The 22,450-nt window shown below is 57.9% G+C and overlaps 1 protein-coding gene across 1 annotated transcript in view; it reads left to right on the top strand.

Annotated features, from left to right (window-relative positions):
• DNAH17 (dynein axonemal heavy chain 17) overlaps positions 1-22,450 on the top strand; it is a 100,568-nt gene that overhangs the window by 52,781 nt on the left and 25,337 nt on the right. Inside the window, 20 exon segments of the mRNA XM_035724561.1 lie at positions 2,507-2,789; positions 2,882-3,055; positions 3,302-3,509; positions 4,202-4,367; positions 5,597-5,699; positions 6,411-6,558; positions 6,937-7,028; positions 8,880-9,041; positions 9,467-9,631; positions 9,833-9,962; positions 9,965-9,994; positions 9,997-10,022; positions 13,159-13,425; positions 13,824-13,985; positions 15,702-15,935; positions 16,871-17,035; positions 18,687-18,782; positions 18,950-19,167; positions 20,927-21,134; positions 21,309-21,424. Coding sequence (XP_035580454.1) covers positions 2,507-2,789; positions 2,882-3,055; positions 3,302-3,509; positions 4,202-4,367; positions 5,597-5,699; positions 6,411-6,558; positions 6,937-7,028; positions 8,880-9,041; positions 9,467-9,631; positions 9,833-9,962; positions 9,965-9,994; positions 9,997-10,022; positions 13,159-13,425; positions 13,824-13,985; positions 15,702-15,935; positions 16,871-17,035; positions 18,687-18,782; positions 18,950-19,167; positions 20,927-21,134; positions 21,309-21,424 — 3,153 coding nt within the window.

Below are 22,450 nucleotides of genomic sequence, written 5' to 3'. Positions count from 1 at the left end.
CGCCCCGTGGCTGTGGGGGTGAGCACAGCGAGAGGAGGGCAGATGCCCTGAGGGGGAGGGAGGAGGGTCCGGGCCCGTCGCCGGGACGGGAAGTCTTCCCGAGAGGAGGCCGACTGAGGGCTGACAGCTGGTGGGGGAGGGCGTTTTCCAGAAGGACGAAAACTGAGGGCAGCGTGCCAGGCGGGAACCAGCCTGGATGGGGCACGGGGGCGGGGGGGAGGCGGGCGGGAGGTTGCGGGGTCCGGGCAGTGGTCGGGTGTTCGTGGGTAGAGCGTGAAGCCCGAAGACGCTCTTGGCGGGAAGGGGCCGGCGAGGACCGGCCTGCCCGTGCAGAACCATGGGTGGCCCCTGGGGACAGAGAGGAAGGGAGGATGTGAGAAATGTTTGAAATCTTAAGAAATAGAAGATGTGGCATTGATTCTGGGGACCCAAGGTCCACAATCTAAGTGTGGCCAGGGCTGGTTCCTCCCAGAGGCCCCAAGGGAGAACGTGTCCCAGGCCTCTTTCCTGGCTTTTGGCGGCTCCGGGCCATCCCTGGCGTCCCTTGACTTCTGGATGCACCCCCCGATCCCTGCGTCTGTCTCTCCCCGGCCACCGTTCTGTGTCTCCCGAGGTCTTCCCTCAGTCCCCTCTTCTTGTAGGGACAGTCATTGGGCTGGGGTCCACCCTAATGCAGGACCATCTCATTTTGAGATCCTTACCTTGACTACGTCTGTCTGCAAAGACCCTTTTCCTAATAAGGTCACATTTTCCAGTCTCAGTGGACCTGTCTTTTGGGAGCCACCACTCTGCCCACTATCACCACGTGTGAGAGTTTTCGGGGTGGGCAGGCAAGGCAGGAGCTGTGGACACAGGGCGCCAGGAGGGGGCAGGATCGTGGGGCACTTGGGGGCACCTGTGGGGCAGGGAGGAGAGAGCCTGGAGGGAAGCCTTGCACCAAGAGCGGTTCTTGGGGGCCCCAGGGTAAGGACCAAGAGAGTGAGCAGCCGTTTGGGGACGAGGAAGAGAGAAGTGAAGAGGGTAGGGGACCACCACAGGGCCCCTCGAGAAAGAGGCAGCCCTCCCCCAGGGGGCAGCAGTGACTCGAGGCCAGGAGACCACGGGGCACATCCCAGAGCGGGAAGTGAAGGGAGGCTGCCTCTGGGGACGGGCAGGAGCCAGGCCGACTCATCCTCCCAAGTGTGTGTGTCCCCCTGGGCTTGCATTTCCCATCAAAGCCAGCGTGCCCATCTGCACGCCCTAGATGACTCTAACCAAGGCAACATTGTTAATTTGCCATAAACACCTTCAGGAGAGAAGGCAAATACAGCAGTTTGTGCACAGATTCGCAAACCAGGCTCCATTCTGAAGACCTGCTCTATTCGGAGGTCAGGTCCTAACCACTGCAGGCACGGGGCTTACCACGCTTTGCCCACAGACACGGACTGTGGAAAGGATGACTCTGTTACTGTGGACAGTCCAGGGTGTGATGGGGCAGAGGTTTGAGCTCTTGGTTCTCTGTTCTGATAGAGCACAGTAAGGACTGGAGCCTCCAGGGTGGGGGCTCGCTCATAGAGAGGCATGTCCTCCTGTGCTGGGTGGTGACACGAGCTTCCTGCTTCTGCTCAGGGCATCCTGGAAATGACACGCTCACTGACCCCCAAGGGAGCCGGACACTATTTATGCTTTTAGCAGGCACTCATGCAGCACTCATGGTGGGCCAGGCTCCCTTCTGTGGGCTTTAAAAATATCAGCCCAGGTGGTCCTTCAAAATGGGAGCCACTGTTGTCACTCACACTTATAAATGACGTGCTGAATAACTTGCCCAAGCCGCTTTTGGCCACAATGGAGTCGATTCAAGCCCAGGCAGCAGGCCCCAGAGTCTGTGCCCTCACCCTTAATGGGGGGGCCACTTCTGGGCAGCCCACTCCAGAGGCAGATGGGCCCCTGACAGTCCAACATGGCTCCTCAAGGATTACCTATTGCATTAGTTTGGACTCTTCCATGGAATGTGACAAATTCAACTCAAACTAGCTAAAGCAAAAAAAAAGAAAGAAAGAAAGAGAGAGAGAGAGAAAGGAATTGGCTCAATTCACCAAAACTGCTTCAGGCATGGCTGGATCCAGGAATTCAGATGATGTAATGAGAGGTCCCTGTTCCTCTCCCTGTCTCTTCCTTCTCTTCCCCTCTCATCCCTTCTCTCCACTTCCCGCCCAGATGATGTGTCATGAGATTTTTCTCTTCCCCTATGTCCAGCTCTGTTGCCCTCAGCACTGGCTTCATTTGGGGTAGCAAAGGTGGTTCCCAGTTGTTCTAAGCTTACGGCATAGCCAGAATGCCAGAGAGAGAGCACACCCCCACGGCCCCAGCACCTTCATCAGACTCTCGTAAGCTCTGCGTCTGGCCCTATCACCAGGCAGGAGCGCCAGAATCACTTAGAGACACCAGGCGTGTTCAGCAAGGGGAGGGATGCCGGGCAGACCCAACGTGGTGGTCCCAGCACCCAGTGCCTCTCCGTCTTCCCCAGGGTGGTGAGCAGCTGGATTGAGAGGCGCAAGGTGCAGTCTGAGAAGGCCAACCTGATGATCCTCTTCGACAAGTACCTGCCCACGTGCCTGGATAAGTTGCGCTTTGGGTTTAAGAAGATCACGCCCATACCGGAGATCACAATCACCCAGATGATCCTGTACCTGCTCGAGTGCCTCCTCACAGAGAAGAACGCGCCACCCGACTCCCCCAAAGAGCTGTACGAGCTCTACTTTGTGTTTGCCTGCTTCTGGGCTTTCGGGGGAGCCATGTTCCAGGACCAGGTGAGCAGCCTGCCACGGGGGAGCCCGCCGCCCACGTGAGGTCTCTGGCCGCCCCCAGCTGGGCCCTGCTTGTTATTCTTGTTCTTCAACAGCTTGTAGATTATCGAGTCGAGTTCAGCAAATGGTGGATCAATGAATTTAAAACGATCAAGTTCCCCTCGCAGGGAACGATCTTCGACTACTACATAGATCCTGACACTAAAAAGTTCCTGCCGTGGACGGAAAAAGTGCCTGCCTTTGAGCTGGACCTGGACATCCCACTGCAGGTAACTGCCCCAGAGACAGTTGAGTTTACTGACGACTTAGGAGCAGGACTCCCCGTCCCGTCTCAGGCTTCATGACGGACGACCAAATGCAAACAATTTTCAACAGCAGGACCTTTTAAGTAAACCTGGAGATTGAACCAACTGTTCAGGTCTGCAAGTTAGTTGGAAGGGGGAAAGCGGAGGCTCAGTGTGTCTGAGGCTCACTGCTCCTTCTTCCCCCGCCGCCCTTCCACTCCCCAACCCCAGGCCTCTCTGGTGCACACCACAGAAACCATCCGAATCCGCTACTTCATGGACCTGCTCATGGAGAAGTCGTGGCCATTGATGCTGGTGGGGAACGCGGGCACGGGCAAGTCCGTGCTGATGGGGGACAAGCTGGAGAGCCTCAACACCGACGACTACCTAGTTCAGGCTGTGCCCTTCAACTTCTACACCACCTCAGCCATGCTGCAGGGTGGGGCCGGAGCCAAGAGCAGAACTCCAGTGGGGGCCGGGGGCCGGAGCTGGGGTGCTGGGTGGGGCCGGGGCCAGGAGCAGAACTCCAGTGGGGGCCAGGGGCAGGAGCAGGGGTGCAGCGTGGGGCTGGGGCCAGGAGCAGGGGCACAGGGTGAGGCCAGGTTGAAGTGCAAAGTGGGACTAGGGGTAGGAGCAGGGGTGCAGGGTGGGTCAAGGACCAGGGTGGGCCCAGAGAGCCCAGCCTGGACACCCCCATTCATGCTCATCCCACATGGCTGCCCCCCAGCCTCCACATTCCCCGTGACCCCTTTTCACCAAAGACCCAGGGACTGGCCAGGGTCCTCTTCACTTGCCATACTCCTTCACTGGCCTCTAGCCACAGAGTAGGGGGGATGGGAGTAGGAGCTCCTGGGCAGATCCCGCGAGAGCCCCGGCCATATCCAGTCTGAGGTGGCCCCGAGGCTGTCCAGCTGCAAGGTTCCTGCTGCCTCTGCCTTGGACCCTCCACACTCACGGCTCACTCCTTTGCTCCTGGGGGGGGTGGAGTCGAAGCCCCACCCCCCATCCTTGGTGCCCCCTCCAGGGCCGCTCCCTCGGCCACGGCCTCTGGTGCTGGGGACCCTGGGCCCAGCAGGACCTCCCAGCAGGATGTACCAGGCATGGTGGTAGCCAACTGGCTCCCTTCTCTAGGGGTTCTTGAGAAGCCACTGGAGAAGAAATCTGGTAGGAACTACGGCCCCCCAGGCACCAAGAAGCTGATCTACTTCATCGACGACATGAACATGCCTGAGGTGGACAAGTATGGGACAGTGGCCCCCCACACACTCATCCGGCAGCACATGGACCATGGGCATTGGTGAGTGGGCAGGGAGGGGGGCCCGGGGAGGGGCGGGACCGCGACACACACCACCAGGGTGGAGCCTCGGGGCTGAGGGGTGTAACAGGTCTCCCCCTACATCCATCTGCTAGGCCCTGGGCAGGCAGCCGTGGCCAAGAGCACCCACGGAGGGAGGACAGACAGGTCCCTCTCCCATCAAGGGTCCCTCTGGCAGGGGAGACAAAGAGGTGCAGTTGGACAGGCAGGGGGAGCTCTGAGGGAGCCCTGCAGTGTGGTCCTAGAGCAGTCCCCCGGTTGGGACAGAGACAGGCCTGGGGAGGCTGCCCTGCAACTGAAAGCTCCAGGCAGTCAGGACCGGTCATGGGACAGACTTGGGAGGGAGAGCAACCTGGCCAGAGCAAATGTCACATGCAAAGGCCCTGTGGGTGGGGTGGGGGGGGCGGGAAGCATGGCACAAGGAGGACCCAATGTGGCTGGAGTGTAAGAGCCAGAGAGAGAGGGCACTCAGGGCAGCTACAGCGAGACCTCAAGACCCGTGCTGTGGCCCGAGAAGCCTTCTCCCTCGGGCAGCAGAAAGCTTCGGGTGGCACGTTTACAGCTGCAGTTCGGAAAGACCAAAAGAACATTCAGGGCGGTTAACCTAAGTGTGTCTTGACACAAGCGTCCGGTAACGACCTGGCCAGTGGCCCAGGCCAAACCTGGGGGTTTTGAGACCAAAGGAACCCAAGAGCTCCCATCGGAAATCAGACCGTGGAGGCATGAAGCCCACCCCTTGCTGCCAAGAACTAGAGGCAGAGAGGGCTTCACAAGGGTCAAGACCACCGTGCGCATTGCTTGCCCGGTCCTGGCTCCACCACGCTGGGCTCATAGTAGGAAGCCAGGAAGGTTAGAATGGAGCAGGGGCGGGTAATGTGGGGACAGGGTGTCAGGGGCCGCTCCCCGGGGGATGTGACAGAGCCCGGCCACAGGGTAAGCAGGCCCTGAAAGCGGTACAGGATGGCCCCCCTCAAGGAGCTGGAATCTGAGCTCACGCCTGCACCCTGAGCCACTCCGATGCCTCTCCCGTTTCAAAATTTGTCTTGAGAACATGAAGCAAAATTGGCCGCTTCACCTGTAAGCGATATTTATTGAGGCGTTTTTTTTTTTTTTTATCTCCACATGCAAGAAATGATTGGGGGTCGGCGGGGGGCCCGGGGATGGCTCCTCCAGGCCGGCGGCACGACATAGCGCGCGTCTCCCTCATGCAGGTATGACAGACAGAAGCTCACATTGAAGGACATCCATAACTGCCAGTACGTGGCTTGCATGAACCCCACCTCTGGATCCTTCACCATCGATCCCAGGCTCCAGGTAGGCAGAGATCAAACTCTGGTTAGCCAGCCGCTGTGGGTTTGAGGCTCACTTTGGCATAAGAAAATAAAAGCATTGATTTGGGGTGTTGTCAGGGCTGCCGGCCGACGTTCTCTGGAGAATTCCCTCACCTTGCGGCATGCATGCGTCAGGGAATTCCCGGGGGCAACGAGACGTGAGCCAGCCCTCCCTCAGACCCCATAGGGCCTACCGAGTTAGCAAATGCAAATACGGGCGGCCAGTCAAATGCGAATTTCAGATCAACAACAAACACTTGCCTAGTATAAGCATGTCCTGTACAATATTGGGACACACTTGTACCAAAAACAATGACTTGCTGTGTATCTGAAACTCAGACGTCACAGGATATCCTGGATTATATCTGCGACCCCACCCAGTCAGGACCTCCCCTCTGAAGTATCTAAGCAGATGGAGACCTAGAATAGAAAACCAGGCCTGTGCCCTGAGACACTCTTTCGCCTCCACCAAAATTTTGCTTGAGAGCATGACGTGTGGATTTGGCGGTTCCGGATACGCTCGATATCTGATGGGATTTTGGCACATGTAAGGCACAAGGAGGACAACTGTCCACTCTGACCATGCCCACAAGACACTAGGGGCGGTGGATAGAGTCTGCTCCCCCAGAAGGCAGCCCCGGCCACAAGCTGGTCCCCGCGGGCTGCCTGATGGGGGTTGTGTTGTTCTGCACAGCGCCATTTCTGTGTGTTTGCTGTGAGCTTCCCAGGCCAGGAGGCCCTCACCACCATCTACAGCACAATCCTGGCCCAGCACCTGGCCTTCCGCTCGGTCCCCGTGGTGGTTCAGAGGGTGAGCGGCCAGCTCGTGGCCTCGGCCCTGGGTAAGCTGACCAGCCTCATCCCCCCTCCTGTGGGCACAGCCTACTGCTTTAAGGGGCTGATGGCTTCTTCATAGTTTCCCCTGGTAAATATTTTATTTATACTTTCAAATCAATATTTTTAAATGATGCTATGTTTCAGCAGGAGATATTCTGAAATCCAGTTGCTTGAGGGGAAGGCAGGGGGTAGGAAATTTAGTGTACAGAAATGATTTACATGTCAGTAGAGCAGCAAACCTCCCCCCTTGACAGCTGCGCAGATTCTTACTTCAATTGTCCCTATCTCATAGTCCATTTGCCTTAGAAACTATACCTTAAGCTCTGCACTTCCTGAGGCCATTAAGAGCACCTAAGAATTGATGTATCTCTTTCCTGTAACAGCCCTGCATCAGAAAGTCACTGCAACATTTCTTCCCACGGCCATTAAATTTCACTATGTCTTCAATCTCAGGGATCTCTCCAATATTTTCCAGGTACTGCTCTTCTAGCCTGTTATGGCCACATCCCTGATCTATAGGTGCTCTCCTCCTCTGCTGCTCTCAGGAGAGAAAGAACAGTGTGTATGGACTGACAATAGTGATGGTGATGATGACTGCAATATGATGGTGATGGTGATGATGGCGATGATGGTGCTGATGGTGGTGATGGTGATGATGGTGACGGTGATGGTGACGGTGATGGTGGTGATGGTGATGGTGATGGTGGTGACGGTGACGGTGGTGACGGTGATGGTGACGGTGATGACGGTGATGGTGGTGACGGTGACGGTGGTGATGGCGATGATGGTGGCGGTGATGATGGTGATGATGATGGTGATGATGATGGTGATGCTGATGATGGTGATCATGGTGATGATAGTAATGGTGATGATGATGATGGTGAGGTGTGGTGAGTGATGTGATGATGGTGATGATGGTGGATGATGATGATGTGATGGTGATGATGATGGTGGTGGTGGTGATGATGCTGGTGATGATGTCGGTGGTGATGATGATGATGCTGGTAGTGATGGCGATGGTGATGATGATAGTGATGATGGTGGTGGCGATGATGACGGTGATGGTGGTGGTGGTGATAACAGTGATGGTGGTAATGATGCTGATGGTGATGATGATGTGATGGTGATGATGATGGTGATAATGTCGGTGACGGTGATGATGATGATGGTGATGGTGGTGATGGTGGTGGTGATGATGATGATGGTGATAATATCGGTGATGGTGATGATGATGATAGTGATGATGGCGATGGTGACAATGATGGTGATGATGATGGTGGTGGTGGTGGTGATGATGCTGGTGATGATGCCGGTGGTGATGATGATGGTAGTGACGGAGATGGTGATGATGATGATGGTGATGGTGATGGTGGTGGTGATGATGGTGATGATGATGATGATGGTGATGTCAGTGGTGATGACGATGATGATGGTAGTGATGGCAATTGTGATGATGGTGATGGTGGTGGTGACGATGATGATGGTGATGATGGTGGTGGGGATAACAGTGATGGTGGCGGTGATGGTTATGATAATGATGGTAGTGATGGCGATGGTGATGATGATGGTGATGACAGTGATGGTGGTAATGATGACAGCAATGATATTTTCTCTTATTTATTGACTGTTTAGTCGGAGCCAGGCACCAGGTTTGGCCACTTACACTCCCATCTTCTCCTCCAAAATACATAACGTGCTCCTATATCCCATTTACAGAAGGGGAATCTAAGACTCCAGGGGGTTAAGGCATGCTCAGCTCAAATGCCATGCCCTCTAGAGGCCCCTCCTCATCCCTATGCTACCCCACTGCCCCATTTATGTCATTCATAGCCCACATCACAATGTGGACTCCATGAAGGCAGGGCGTACCTTGTTGCTCTGATCCAGGAGTCCCAGGGAGGGCCTGGAAAACGGCAGACCCTCAATAAGAACCTATTGAATGTGTCCAGGGCACTTGGTCAGTAAATGGCTGAGCAGGGCTTGACATGGGCAAGCTTGCTGCAAGGAGCCCAGCTCAGAAACCCCTGCTCTGTGGCCTTTGATGTCTGGCTCCCCGCCATGGTCATACTCCCTTGTCCCTTCTCCACTGTCCACACCCTTAGACAAGGAAGCCCTTGGCTCTGTCTTGTGAGAACTACCCCCTACATCTCTCCCTGTGACACACCCTCCAGCCTCCAGGATTTGCATGGCCTTGGCCATCAGTGGCTTCCCTGGCTTGGCAGATCACTGTCCGGCCAAGTGACCACTCTCTTGCTTCATTTGTGAACAGCACTTGGCTGGCCTTCATAGCGCAGCTAAAGACGCTGACCACCTGTGCCTGGGGCAGGGACTCTTATTCTCCACAGTGGAGATCCTGAGAATACCACTTGACCTAGTCCGCCTCTGGCTGCACGAAGCTGAGAGGGTGTATGGAGACAAAATGGTTGACGAGAAAGACCAGGAAACATTGCGCAGGGTCACCATTGCTTCCACCAAGAAATTCTTTGATGTAAGTCAAGCCGCCAAGTCCCTCTGATGAGCCCAGAGAGGCTCCAAGAGGGCAGAGACCACACTGGGTCCAAGAAATGACTGTCACGTGAGTGTGCATCTGAGGGAGAAGGGATTGACTCCTCAGTAGGTCAGGATGGGATGACCTCCATCCATCCATTTGGGGTAGAGAAAGGCCTGGTTGGGTCAATGTGTTCTGCTGGAATGTCCTGAGCTTTCTTGGCAGATTCATTTCTTTCTCTTAATGTGATGGGCATGAGACCATCCTAACCAGGGATTTCTGGCAGCAGAGCGAGCCCTGGCAGCAGTGGTTTGGGACCACGAAGACATAGCATCCTGAGCCCGCTATGGCAAGGTGCCAGGGCTACCACTTATGACCTCTGTGCCCGAGATGGACAACAGAAGTGCCTTACCTCTTACTTCTAGGATCTTGGGGATGAGCTCCTATTTGCCAAACCAAATCTCTTCTGCCACTTTTCTCACGGGATCGGTGAGCCCAAATACCTCTCGGTAACCAACGTGGCTCATCTGAACAAACTCCTAGTGGACGTCCTAGACAGTTACAATGAAGTCAACGCAGTCATGAACTTGGTGAGTAGTGTTCGAGCTGCCAGCAAGGGCAAGGGGCTGGGACCCGGGTTTCCTGTCCTTTCTCATTATGAACCCCTTAATGGTGCTCTGGGGCGCGTGACTCACAGCAAACACCGCCGGGTCTGAGAGGAGAGTCTGTGCCGTGGAAGGAGCTGAGTCCAGGTGCGCTGGGATGCTGAGGTGTCTCTCTGGCCTCCACAGGTGCTGTTTGAAGATGCGGTGGCTCACATCTGCAGGATCAACCGCATCCTGGAGTTGCCCCGTGGGAATGCCCTGCTGGTGGGTGTGGGCGGCAGCGGCAAGCAGAGCCTCTCACGCCTGGCCGCCTACATCAGGCACTGGACGTGTTCCAGATCACCCTCAAGAAGGCTACGGGATCCCTGACCTCAAGGTGAGATGTGGCTTTCTGACAAGCCGCCCTTGGCAGTGGGGGGCGGGGTGGAGAAAACTCTGACCACTCATATGTCCGGCACACAGAAAGTGAACGTCACCGCAGGTCCTCGTCGTACAAAGTAAGGGCCAGGACACGTTTCAGGCAGTGCCCAGGTGCACGTGGCAAAGGCAAGAGGATGTGTGGGTCTCCGTTCCTGCTGGGCTGGGGTCTGCAGTGACAGCACAGACAAGAGCAAAGGCCCTGGTTCTTGCCCCTGGTCACAGGGCTGCTCTGAGTCGCTCCCCGTTCACCAGATTAAATAATTCAGGGCTGTTACTGGGTCTCTAACGACAAACTTGGATTCGGGAAGGCTGCTTTTTGAGTTAATTAAATAAACATTAGCGTAAACAGGTCTCCCATCCCCAAGATATGCCGCCGAGGCTTTTTATTGATTTCTTTTTCCCGAAAATTTGCTCTGTCAGGGAACTGTGTGCTCGTCAAACATGATTAGCCCAGAACAAATCATCGTAGTGCTTCAGATTGGAGCGGAGATTGATTCGACCACATTCCACGAGCACGTCTCTCTTTGCACCGGTGCCCGGGGCTGCTTCTGCGGGCCAGGAGAGTGCCCGACCCGGCGAGACCCTCCCCACTGCACAGGGCCCCCCAGCAGCCGCGGGCGGGCAGCTTTAGTGGGGCGATCTGGAGCCCCGCCAGGGCGCAGTGTCCTGGATCCTCTGCGGGAGGAGGTGGTCTGCTGGCCAAGGCCCCGGGAAGGACAGTGGAACGGTGCCCTGCCAGCAACACCAGGTGGGCTGAGCCAGAGACTGCGACCTCTGGATCAGCATCTGGCTCCTGGTTGTCATTGTCCCCGATGGATTCTGCTCTTTCTATCAGAGGACTGGCAACTGTGTTTTTTTAAGTCCCCGCCTTAAGGGAAGGGTCTCCCTACGTGGGTTCTCCCAGAGGCTGCCTCCTGCCCCGATCAACTCTCAGCTTAGCCAATCACATAAGTTCACACTGATTTCCCGAGTGCGCTCAAGGGCAACTAGGACCCTTGCATCCGAGCTGTATTGTCTCAGTGGGTTTTCTCTGCTGGGAAGTTTCCAGTCTATTAACCAAATTGTATTGGGTTAATGTTACCACTGCATCCTGTCCCTTGCTCTGTCCCTGTGCAGATTTTGTCCCCGGTTCCTCACTTTAGGGTCAGTTTTGGGTGTTGAGTCTGAGCAGTGTTACTCTACTCGTAGGCATCGGCTGCAGCCACGCCAAGGCCTGTCCCCTCAATACCCGGACGGAGCCGTTTTGTGCTAACCATTCCCTGTCCCTGATGAAGCAGCTGCTGTGGGTTTAGAAGGAAGGAAGGAGACAAAGTGGGCTAGCGGGCCTTGCACTGGGCTGTTAGTGATGTGACCTTGTTATATAGTCTGTGGCATAATCTGTGGACGCCCACTGGAGGTTAGGGATGCAGCAGCAAAGGGGTCAGGAACCGCCCCCTGAGGGACGGCTTGAGCCGCGTGGAAAATCCTGGACTTGGTCCCCGGAAAATGAGATGCCGTCAAGCGTTTGAGCAGAGAGGACCAAGTGAAGGGTGGTTGGAGGACCAGAGAGAGTGGTGCAGGGTGACCAGTAGGAAGGTGTGGAAAAACCCAGTGACCCCACGAAGGCTGGGACTGGACAGTGTCATGAGGTGGGAGAGAGAGGCCCGAGTCTAGGGGTGGCCCCGAGGGCTCTGCCTGTGCAGGGGGACTGTGTGGAGACAGGGCTTGCCTGGGGCCCCACACCCTGCCCTCCCCGGGCCAGCCCACAGTCTAATAAGCAGCTTCAGGGACCTCCCAGCCAGAGACGGGAGCTTGTGCCCCCCTCCATCACCACCGATCCCTAGATTCACCTGGATGCAGGTGATCATTGACCTCCTTCTCAATGGGAGCTGAGCTTTCGGAGCTGACGGTGATGTCCGCACCTGCAGCAGGGACCAGCAGGGTGGTGCCCCCGCCAGGCAGGAAATGAGGATGGGACAGAACTGGGCTGGGGGCCGAGGGCAGCCAAGTCACAAGTGCCAGGAGGAACCCATGTCATGAACGCCACTCCGCGGATGGGGGTGTCCGAGGAATCTGGGGAGAGGAAGGACATGCTGGGGGGTTGGGAAGTGCTGGGAGGTGGCAGGCAGAGACCCCAGGACAGGCCCGGTAGCCTAGGAAGGTGGAATATGGGGGTGGGCAAGGGAACACAGACATGGCCCAGAGCGCTTACGGGAAACTCAGACGCTACAGAGAGCAAGTCGTCAAGCCCGGCATGCGCACGTCACTCCTTGGACGGCTGCGCCAGGCGTTCTGCGCACGAACCCACACTCGGCGAGTGTGTGCTGGCATTTCTGGGGAACAGCAGCTCTCTGTACTGCTGTGTGATGAGCTTATCTTTTTTTCCTTTTTACTGTTCTCCTTCATGTATTCCTCCCGCACCGACCATGCAGCTATTCTCTGAGCTGTTTGTTTAAATCCTACCGAGGACATGACAGGCCTCACACTGAGTGTAGGGATTGCTCAGAGCACGGTCCTCAGTCTGGGACCAGCTCCAGACCTGAGCCCGTGGTGCATTTATTCGAGACCTCTTTTAGGGTCTCTGAAGTTTTGTGTTTTTTTTCTTTTTTCTTTTCTTGGTAGTAAAACGGACCTAACACAAAATTTACTGTTGTAACTATGCAGGTCAGTGACGTTATGTACGTTCACAGTGTTTCATAACCACCCCCAGTCGCCAGAGCTCCTTCATCTGCTCACACTAGCCCCACCCCCGCCCCCAGCCCCTGGCGCCCACCCCCACCAGTCCGGCTGCCTCAGGGGCCTCACCCGAGTGGACTCCTTCAGCATTTGTCGTTTGGGGCCTGGCTGACGTCACTTGGCATCACGTCCTCCAGGCCCGGCCGTGTTGTATAGCGTGGGTCACGATGTCCTTCCGGTGTAAGCCTGAATAGTAATCCATCCTATGGAGAGACCGCGTTTTGTCTGTCCGTTGGTCGGTTGACCGACACGTGGGCTTTGGTGATCCCAAGGTCCGGGCCCCATTCTACAGACCCTGCACATTCCTTGCAAAGCTGACCCCCAGCTGTCCCTTCCCGGTGGCTGTCAGACTCTGAGCGTGTCCTCCTTGGGTCCAGGTTGACCTGAGCACACAGTACATAAAGTCGGCGGTGAAGAACGTCCCCTCGGTGTTCCTGATGACAGACTCCCAGGTGGCCGAGGAGCAGTTTCTGGTGCTGATCAATGACCTTCTGGCCTCGGGGGAGATCCCTGGGCTGTTCATGGACGACGAGGTGGAGAACATCATCTCCTCCATGCGACCACAAGTGAAGTCCCTCGGCATGACTGACACTCGGGAAGCATGCTGGAAATTCTTCATTGAGAAAGTGCGCAGGCAGCTTAAGGTAGGAGCCCCCGTCTTCACGGCGTCCCAGGGAGTCCCAGGTTGTCTGGGAATGAGGTCCCGTGTCCCTGGGAACCGGCCCTGCTGAAGGGATTGTACCCCTCCCTGTCCTCGGGCCTCATCTGCCCACTCTGTCCTTCACCTGGCCTTTCTCTTCCCCCTCTTGCGGGGCCCACGTCAGAAGGCTTGGGGCCCTCTGCACTCCCCCATCTCTCACGAAAGGCGTGAAGTCAGTGGAACGTTCACTGGTTTCGAGGGAAACCAGAAGCAGGGGTGCGCTGTGCAGACATGTGGAAACAGACAACAGGGAGCTTTCCTCCCGATCGAGCTCTCTGCCCGCGTGAGCCTGGCCCTCAGCACCACCGCCCCATGAGCAGCTCCCCTGTGTCCCGCCTCCAGGTGATCCTATGTTTCTCTCCCGTGGGCTCCATCCTGCGCGTGCGGGCAAGGAAATTCCCTGCCATCGTCAACTGCACGGCCATCAACTGGTTCCACGAGTGGCCGGAAGACGCCCTTGTGTCCGTGAGTGCACGCTTCCTCGAGGAAACCGAGGGTATTCACGTGAGTCACTGGGCACAGCCCCGTCCGCCGTCCCCCAAGCCGGTGCTCACAGAGTCGGGGGGGCGGGGGGCGTCTGCGGCCTGCGACAGAGGGACCCCGCACCCTCTGCCTCCAGGGCTCGGACAAGGGTGAGCCGGGTGAGGACTCACCCTTGTGCAAAATTTAAGAGGCGGGAAGAGGGAGCGCCTGGGTGGCTCAGTCGTTGAGCATCTGCCTTCGGCTCGGGTCATGATCCCAAGGTCCTGGGATCGAGCCCCGCATCGGGCTCCCTGCTCGGCGGGAGGCCTGCTTCTCCCTCTCCCTTCCCCTTGCCTGTGTTCCTGCTCTCGCTGTCTCTCCTCTGTCAAATAAATAAATAATTAAAAAGAGGGGGGAGGGGGAGGCGTGACATCAGTAATCAAGACCAGTAATGTCTTAATGTGATACTTTTAAAAATCTCAATTAATGCTAAATAATTCACAGTGAACAAAACTGTAAACAAAGATAAGCTGCTGGTTGTCAGTTTCATGGCCAGGGGACACCCATTTCAACCAGCTGGGGGTGCCGCACCCCTGTGGCCCCACTGCCCACCAGGGCTGGGTCAAGAGGGTTGACGCCAGTGTGCCAACAGATTGAGCAAGGCTGGCTTTAAACACAGTCCCTGATCAGGGCTGATGGGAGCACTGCACTTACTCCTGCCCCGGGCTTCGACACAGCTCCGCCCCGGGGCCGCTTCCTCACCTCTGGCCTGCCCCTATTACAGGCCGCGACAAGTATGATGGGTACCGGGGCTTTCTTTCATGGGAACGACCCAGGTTCGCTGTTTGAGCTAATTGCCAGCCTCGAAACGGTCATTCAACTCTGACCCAGCCAACGGAAGGAATGAGCAGCCCTACAATAAATCACACTTGGTTATCACGTTTTATTTATTGCGAACACATATTCGGTTATGAAGTAGGATAAAATAAACCTGAAATTAACGTTTCCCCCTAGTTTAAGAGATGGGTAAAAGCCCCTGCTTGTCATCGCTAGAGCGCCCACGTTTGGGACGGGCCGTTCCCAGAACACTGCAGTTCCCACGTTTCACTGGGGGGCACAGATGTGGGTGTCCAGCCCCCAAGAGAGCGGCCTCCTAAGATTGGGAAATGGCCCCACTCCTGGTACCAGGGAGGGCCAGCGAGTAGATGCCCAAGAAGAAGCATGCGTTGGATGAACACACTCCCAAATCAACTCTAATTGGGCGGTATCACTTGGACAGTTCCTGGGGCAGAGCCCTCGGGCAAGTGGGGCGGGCCCGATGGTGGTGGCCGTGACCCTGATGTGGGAAGGGAGTTGCTAAACCCAAGGACCCAGCACAGTAAATGCTTGCTGGATCGCCCGGGTTGCTCAAACATGCTGCCAGGCCCTGCCCTTTCCCAGGGATGCAAGCATGTGAGTCAGGGAGAGAGAATCACAGGAATAACGCTGTGCCCTGTCCCCGGTGCTTAGCCACGTCCGGGGTGGAGCAATGTCACCAGTGCCCGGGACAGCCTCTGCAGGCACTGCTGTCTTGAGCCTCAAGCGGGTTGAATGGCCAAGGTTGAGAGAGGGCATGCATCTCATCGGGGGTCCTGGCGAGGACGGGAAACCCCACCCTGCTGAATCGCAGTGGCCAGCAGCCTCCTCCTCCCCACGGGAGTGGGGTCGCTCCCTCCCGCCAGGGAACCAGGAACGAACGGCCCCCTCTTGCCTTTGCAGCCAGAAGTCAAGGCCTCCATCAGCCTCTTCATGTCCTATGTGCACACAACAGTCAACGAGATGTCCAAGTTGTACTTGGCCACGGAGAGGCGCTACAATTACACCACACCCAAAACCTTCCTGGAGCAGATCAAACTTTACCAGAACCTGCTGGCCAAGAAGAGAATGGAGCTGGTGGCCAAGATCGAGAGGCTGGAGAATGGTCTGATGAAGCTGCAGAGCACAGCGTCCCAGGTAGGGAAGGCAGGGGCTCTGCCAGCAGGTCCCAGAACCTTCCCCTAAGCAAGAGAAACAGAACTCCCACCTTGGAGAAACTTCCATTCTCAAACCACAGAGAACGTGTGGGTTTTACTATAGAAAATGGGTTCAACATGCTTTGGCAATGCTGATGTCATTGTGTTGGGTGCTTTACATGGGGGCCCAAGTCCAGCGGGATTTGTGCGTCGGGGCTAGTGCGTCCGTGACCACGCGCCCATTCCCGGATGACTCGCAGGCTGTGGGGGCCCAGATGGAAAGGCTTTTGCCATCCAGTTTTCTGCTTGGCTTTAGGTGCCCTCCCTCGTGTAGCCCCGGCCCCATCATCTTCACTGCCCATTGCTGGGGTTCCCGAGGGAGCCAGGAAAACAGCCCCGACCCCGCTTCCCTGCCCAGGTGTGACCCCGCACAGCTGGGGCCGTCCCGCCTCTGCCCCCAGGGAGACCAAGCCCATGAGCCAGAGCCAGGTCAGCTTGCCCCCGCCACAGGCAGTGTGGCAAGGGTCAAGGCCACCCCTGTGGGGCGTGGAGTGGGGAGGATGGCAGGGGGTGTCCCAGGAAGACGGAGCTGGGAGGGGCCAAGCAGGACTGCTCCCACCCAGACAGATGCCGCAGAAAAGAATAGGGAGGGGCCCAGCCAAGCAGGCCGCTTCTCTTCTCCCAGATGAACCTTCCAGACATGGTCCTGTTACAGCGACTGAGGGGCCTCCTTGTGGGAGAAACCATCAAGAATGCGGCGGCATAGCCTACCCTATCACTCACCCCTTCCCCGCACTCCCTCCCGCCTGGCACGACCACGGGCGGCACGACCACGGGCAGCCTGGCCCCGGCCCCAAGCTTTTGGTGCCGCCCCACCAGCCTGTGCGTGGCGGCCAGGGCCCACGCTTGCCCATCTCTGGGTATCTCCTCCCCCAGGTGGATGATTTAAAAGCCACGCTGGCGATTCAGGAGGCTGAACTCAAGCAGAAAAATGAGAATGCGGACAAGCTCATCCACGTGGTGGGCGTGGAAACTGAGAAGGTCAGCAAAGAGAAAGCCATCGCCGACGAGGAAGAGGCCAAGGTGGAGGTCATCAACAAGGTGCGGACAAGCACGGCTCCTAAGCACTGTGACTCGTGGCTTTGCCAGGCCGGGCTTCCCTCCCCTGAGCGCTCAGTACCTCCTCCAGGCCCAGGCAAAGGCTGGGAGGTTCTCCCAAACTTGCGGGAGCCCCCGCTCCCACGCATGAGGCCTCTGGCTCAGAGGAGGGCTGTCCTTTAGAGAAATGCCCATCCAGGAGCCGGTCTCCTCAAAGTGCAGTGCCCAGGGCGCGGTGGCAGCATTGCCAGGAGCTGGTGAGAAATGCAGGTTCTCGGGTCTGCATCTTAACAAGATGCCCGTGACCCACGAGCACATTAAGGGTTGAGAAGCCCGCCTCGGACTGGAGCCCTGGTCCTCAGACCCGCTGCACCGGGAGCCCCCAGAGGTGCCGATGTCTCTGGCCCCGGCGGGGAGAGGGCCACCTCGCCGAAGAGCTTTCTCCCCACCCCTCCCTGCATGCCTCTGATGCCCCCAGACATGCACCTGCGTGAGTGTTTGAATGAAGAGTGTTCCAGGAATTGCCTGTTATCTCTTGAGATGCAGCATGGCATGGTAGCAAGTGGTTTCTAGGAGGAGGGGTCTGACGCTGCCACCAGGTGCTGGAGGAGGAAGTTGAGGGCCAGGTGGGGGCGGCAGGAGCTCCCTCGTTCCTCCTTGTAACCCACACACCCAACTCTCGGAGGCCCAGGGTGGTCGGCAGCTAGCCAGCGGCAGAGTCAGGAACTGAGCCAGGACCCACATCCACACCCCAAACTGTGCCACAGGCAGCTGTTAACATCCGGGTGCCCATCCCTCCCCAACGCCTGCATCTGGAAATGGCCCCCTGGCGGGGCGGGTGCTCCAGGGAAGAAGCTGACCACGTCCGCACCTTCTGTGCCCGTTCCTGCAATCATGCCCCACACTGTCCGTAAAGTTGGCGGCTGGATGGACCCTCCACACGGTGTTTTGCAGAGACCCTGTCCCTTCTGTCTTCCCTCCTCTGAGCCCAGCAAAGCCCCCCAGCCCCTCCTGGCTTCATCACTGAGGCTCTTCCTCATTGATAGATACCAAGTTGTTGCTGGTCTCTGTGCTTGGCATCCCGAGGCTCAGAGGGGTTCTTCGGGACTCCAGGAGGAAATGCGTGCATGCATGAAAATGCTCTCACTTTCTTAAGGGGAGGGCGAGCTCTACCTCCAATGTGCTCCATTTTGGACAGATTACACAATGGCACCAAGAGACCATAAGGCCTCAGAGCCAGTGGTGTGGGGTCCACGTGGCCCCAGGTTTTCCCTCCAGTCCTGGGAGCTGGGCGCATAGAAGGACCGGTTCCCATTCCAGAATCCCGAGTCTGCGGCCCCAGCATGGCTTCTTCCAACCTGAGTGTTGGGTGGCAGGGAGGAGAAAGGCGGGCTCCAGGCAGTGGGTGGGGACCTCGGGGCATGAAGGGGAGCACGGGACACAGCCCTGCCGCCACCATGGGGGACGCACCATGGGGGACAAACCTCTGTGCCCGGGCTTGGGGGGGGGGAAGGCCACCCTCCTCACTCCCGTCCGTGCTCCCTCGCTGCTGCCCAGGGCTCCACGTACACACGCACTCACACACACGTGCACACACACTTGCGTGCAGCCCCCCCCCCCCCGCATTGATCTTTCCCGCGTGGCTTCCTTCCAGAATGTCACAGAGAAACAAAAGGCTTGTGAAACGGACCTGGCCAAGGCCGAGCCAGCCCTCCTGGCCGCGCAGGAAGCTCTCGACACTCTGAATAAGGTGAGGGCAGGAAAGAAAGAAACAGGACCGGCCCCAGGGGGAGGAGAAAGCCGTGGCATTGGTGCAGGGGGCCGCAGGCTCTCGGCAGCTTCCCACGGTCGCCACGGGGCCTCCGGGTCCGGCGCACAGGGCTACATCCCCTCCCAGCTGCCTCCTGTCCTTTGCAGAACAACCTGACAGAGCTGAAGTCCTTCGGATCCCCCCCGGATGCCGTGGTCAACGTCACGGCCGCTGTCATGATCCTGACCGCGCCCGGGGGCAAGATCCCCAAGGATAAGAGCTGGAAAGCTGCGAAAATCATGATGGGCAAAGTGGACACCTTCCTGGACTCCCTGAAAAAGTTTGACAAGGAGCACATCCCCGAGGCCTGCCTGACAGCATTTAAGTGAGTCCGGGCTGGGCTGCGCCGCGGGCTTCTGTTGGCTTCTTGCTCTGTCGGGAGTGCGGTACGTCCCGGCGCTGTGCGGTCCCCCGGTCCTCTCCAACCCGCCCCAGCCAGCGGCCCGTTCCCAAGGGCAGCCTGTGCTCACCAGGGTGGGCAGGGGAGCAAGGTGGGACCCCAGAGACGGCGGGTGGCAGCGGGCCTGGGGAGATCTGGCTGCACCAGAGTCCAGTGTCCAGGTGAAGCATGGCCCCGGCTGCATCGCCCTCTGCCTTCCCCACCTGAAGGATCAGGGCAGGCGGGCAGCCCCATGGCTCAAAGTCTAGGCACCCCCTTCCCCACACAGCACACGAGAGGGTCTAGCAATGCTGCACGCGGCCGTCAGGACGCTGGGAGCTGCGGGCCCACGAGAGGCGCCACCAGTGGCCCCCCCCCGAGGCAAGAGCAGTTGTGCACACGAGCACGGGTGATGCACACGCACCACACACACCCTGTACATATACACAGGTGCACACGTGTGTGCCGTGATCATCCCGCTGGCTCGGGCTCCATCAGGCGTGGTTTCATCTTTCCGTTGCTGTCACCTTAAGCGCGCCACGTCTGGAGGGACATGCACAGCGGGTGGGCAGTGTTGCTGTGGGGTGCGCGTGGGACAAGACGCCAAGGGGCCTCCCTGCTGGGTTAGGTCTCTGCGCAGTTGAAATGGTACCGTACGTACACAGGGCTGTCGGGGCGCCGTCTAGCTAACCTGGGGGAAAAGAACGATGTTCTGCTACGTCAGCAGCCTGACCTGTAGCTGGCAGACAATCCCGTGGCGGATGGATTGGCGCGTCTGTAGCTCCGCCCGCACAGTGGAGGGATCCGCCGGCTCCTGGATGGCCACCCCCCACGTGCCTGGCGTGTGCTGAAAGAGGCAAACCCGTTCTAATATCGACCTAAACAAAGCGTGAAGTAAACCAGAGGGAGGAGATGACGGGCCGTGCTCCCAGCCTGAATTCAGACCACTTTTCGGTCATTATCTTGAATCATGCACTGGAAATTCTTTCTGCAGATGGTGCAGTTTGTTATGCTTCACGACTTTGTTGTCATTTTTAAAATACTGGTTTCTAAAGCGCATCTCCGGGCAATTTTCCTCGGCACGCCCGGGCCGTGGTCCCCTGGGTAGCAGAGGTGACGCCGTGGAGTGGGCTGGGGATCTCTGGGGGTGAGGGTCCTGGGTGCATGTCAGCACTGCCCTCCACCCCCCAGCTGGGTCATGCTGGGAGAGCGACATGGGGTGACGATGTGTGCCACGGCGGAGCAGGCTCCAGGAGCTCCCATTTGGAAAGCTCTCAGGGCAGCACCTGACCCCCGGCCCCAGACAGAACTACTGCTTCCTGTCCGTGGTACTTGGGGCAAGTTGCTGAGCCCCTCCGAACCCCGGTTTTCTTGCTTATGGGTGGGGTCTTTGGAGAATGAAAACTGGACGAGCTGTAGAAACTCCGGGAACCAGACAAGGAATGCTGATTCCCCGCCCTCGTCTAGCGCACAGGGTCATTCTCCTCACACCCCAAATCCCACTTCTGGGGCCAGAATTCTGTGTTTCATTCTTTTCTTCATCTTGAAGATAGCCCCCTCCCAAAAACCCCAATTCACTGCACTCCCCTCGTAACTGCTTGTGGGAAGCGGCCAGAGCTGCGGACCGGGGTGCGCTGAAGGCCCAAGGGGGAGACGTGGGGGAGCCCTGCAGAGCCCGCCCCAGCGCCCCCTGTCCCCTCTGCAGGCCCTACCAAGGCAACCCGACCTTCGACCCCGAGTTCATCCGCTCCAAGTCCACGGCGGCCGCGGGCCTATGCTCCTGGTGCATCAACATCGTCCGCTTCTACGAGGTGTACTGCGACGTGGCCCCCAAGAGGCAGGCCCTGGAGGAGGCGAACGCCGAGCTGGCTGAGGCGCAGGAGAAGCTCTCACGGATCAAAAACAAGATTGCGGTAAGTGCCCACCCGCCCGCACCAAGGAGAGCACCAGAGCCACGGGTCGGGGCCCCATGGAGCAGGGGCTGCCCTGAATTATTCAGCAGCGCGAGGAGCCCAGGCAGCCGCAGGGACCGATCGCCCACCCCCGGGGACCCCGTCCCACCGCTGGGCCTCTCCGTGTTTTCCCAGGAACTCAATGCCAACCTGAGCAACCTCACGTCGGCCTTTGAAAAGGCAACAGCAGAGAAGATCAAGTGCCAACAAGAGGCCGACGCCACGAACAGGGTGATCTCGCTGGCCAACAGGTAGCTCGCTCCGCCCCGCGGGCACCCCTTCTGCCTTCTCAGTCCCCCAGAAGGGCCGGGCCCGCAGAGCAGCCCCTGGCGGAGGAGGAACGGCCCGGGGTGGAGGCAGCAGTACCCCTGCTTGCACAAATTCATGAGGAGACCCGCTGACGTGCTGTCGGCCAGTGTCTCCACCTCTGGGAGCTGGAAGCCCTCCATGGTGGGTCCCCCGCACATCCCAGGACCTTTGGCTGCAAGGAAGTCCCCCAACCCAGACCTGCCCACACCTGCCTGGGAGGCGGCGTCCACAGGGGCCCGCTCGGGCAGATTCCCCTCTACCCGCTCCCCTTCTGGGGCCTCCACCAGCGTGGGGCTTCATGTCTGTCGATGCCCGTGGACTCCAGGGCAGCACTGTCCCAGGGGGAATGCGGCTCGAGCCACACCCATCATTCTACAATGTCCTGTTGCCCCTGCGGCACCGTACAAAGATGAAACCAATCTTGATAATGTATCTTACTGAACCCCAAACGTGATCATTTCAATATGTGATCACTGTGAGAAGGATCGCTAAGAGGGTTCGTGCACGTTTCCACTCTGAGTCCTGGAAATCCCCATGCACATCCCAATTCAGACCATCCACGCCTCGGGTGCTCACTAGCCACGCGCGGACAGCGAGGCTTCAGAGCTATCTTTTCGTGGTTTCAAAAAGTGAGCACCGGGAGCCTGGCACAGAGCCGCGGGTGGAGTGGGTCCTCGGGCATGGCTTCTGGCCGAACGTTCTCCTACCCGGCGGGCTGGCAACCGCTGACAGGTTGTCAGTGAGACACAGGGATCCTGGGAGATCCCCAGGCCATGTGACAGCGGCCTCCAGCAGAGTGTGGACGTCGTCCCGGGTTTGCAGGACTGGACCGTCCCCACCCAGAATAGCAAAGTGGTCTTTTGGTCTCTGGGAAGCAAGGGCTCCTCGGGTGATGCTCACAGACCTCAGTGGACCTAATGAGGCAAACTGCTTTCTACAAACATCGCAGACCGATGATGTCACATCTG

The sequence above is a fragment of the Zalophus californianus genome, chromosome 16 (genome assembly GCF_009762305.2).
Source record: "Zalophus californianus isolate mZalCal1 chromosome 16, mZalCal1.pri.v2, whole genome shotgun sequence".
In the NCBI taxonomy this organism is placed as follows: Eukaryota; Metazoa; Chordata; class Mammalia; order Carnivora; family Otariidae; genus Zalophus; species Zalophus californianus.
The sequence above is the reverse complement of the archived record's forward strand: the minus strand, read 5'-3'. Positions and strand labels throughout refer to the sequence as shown.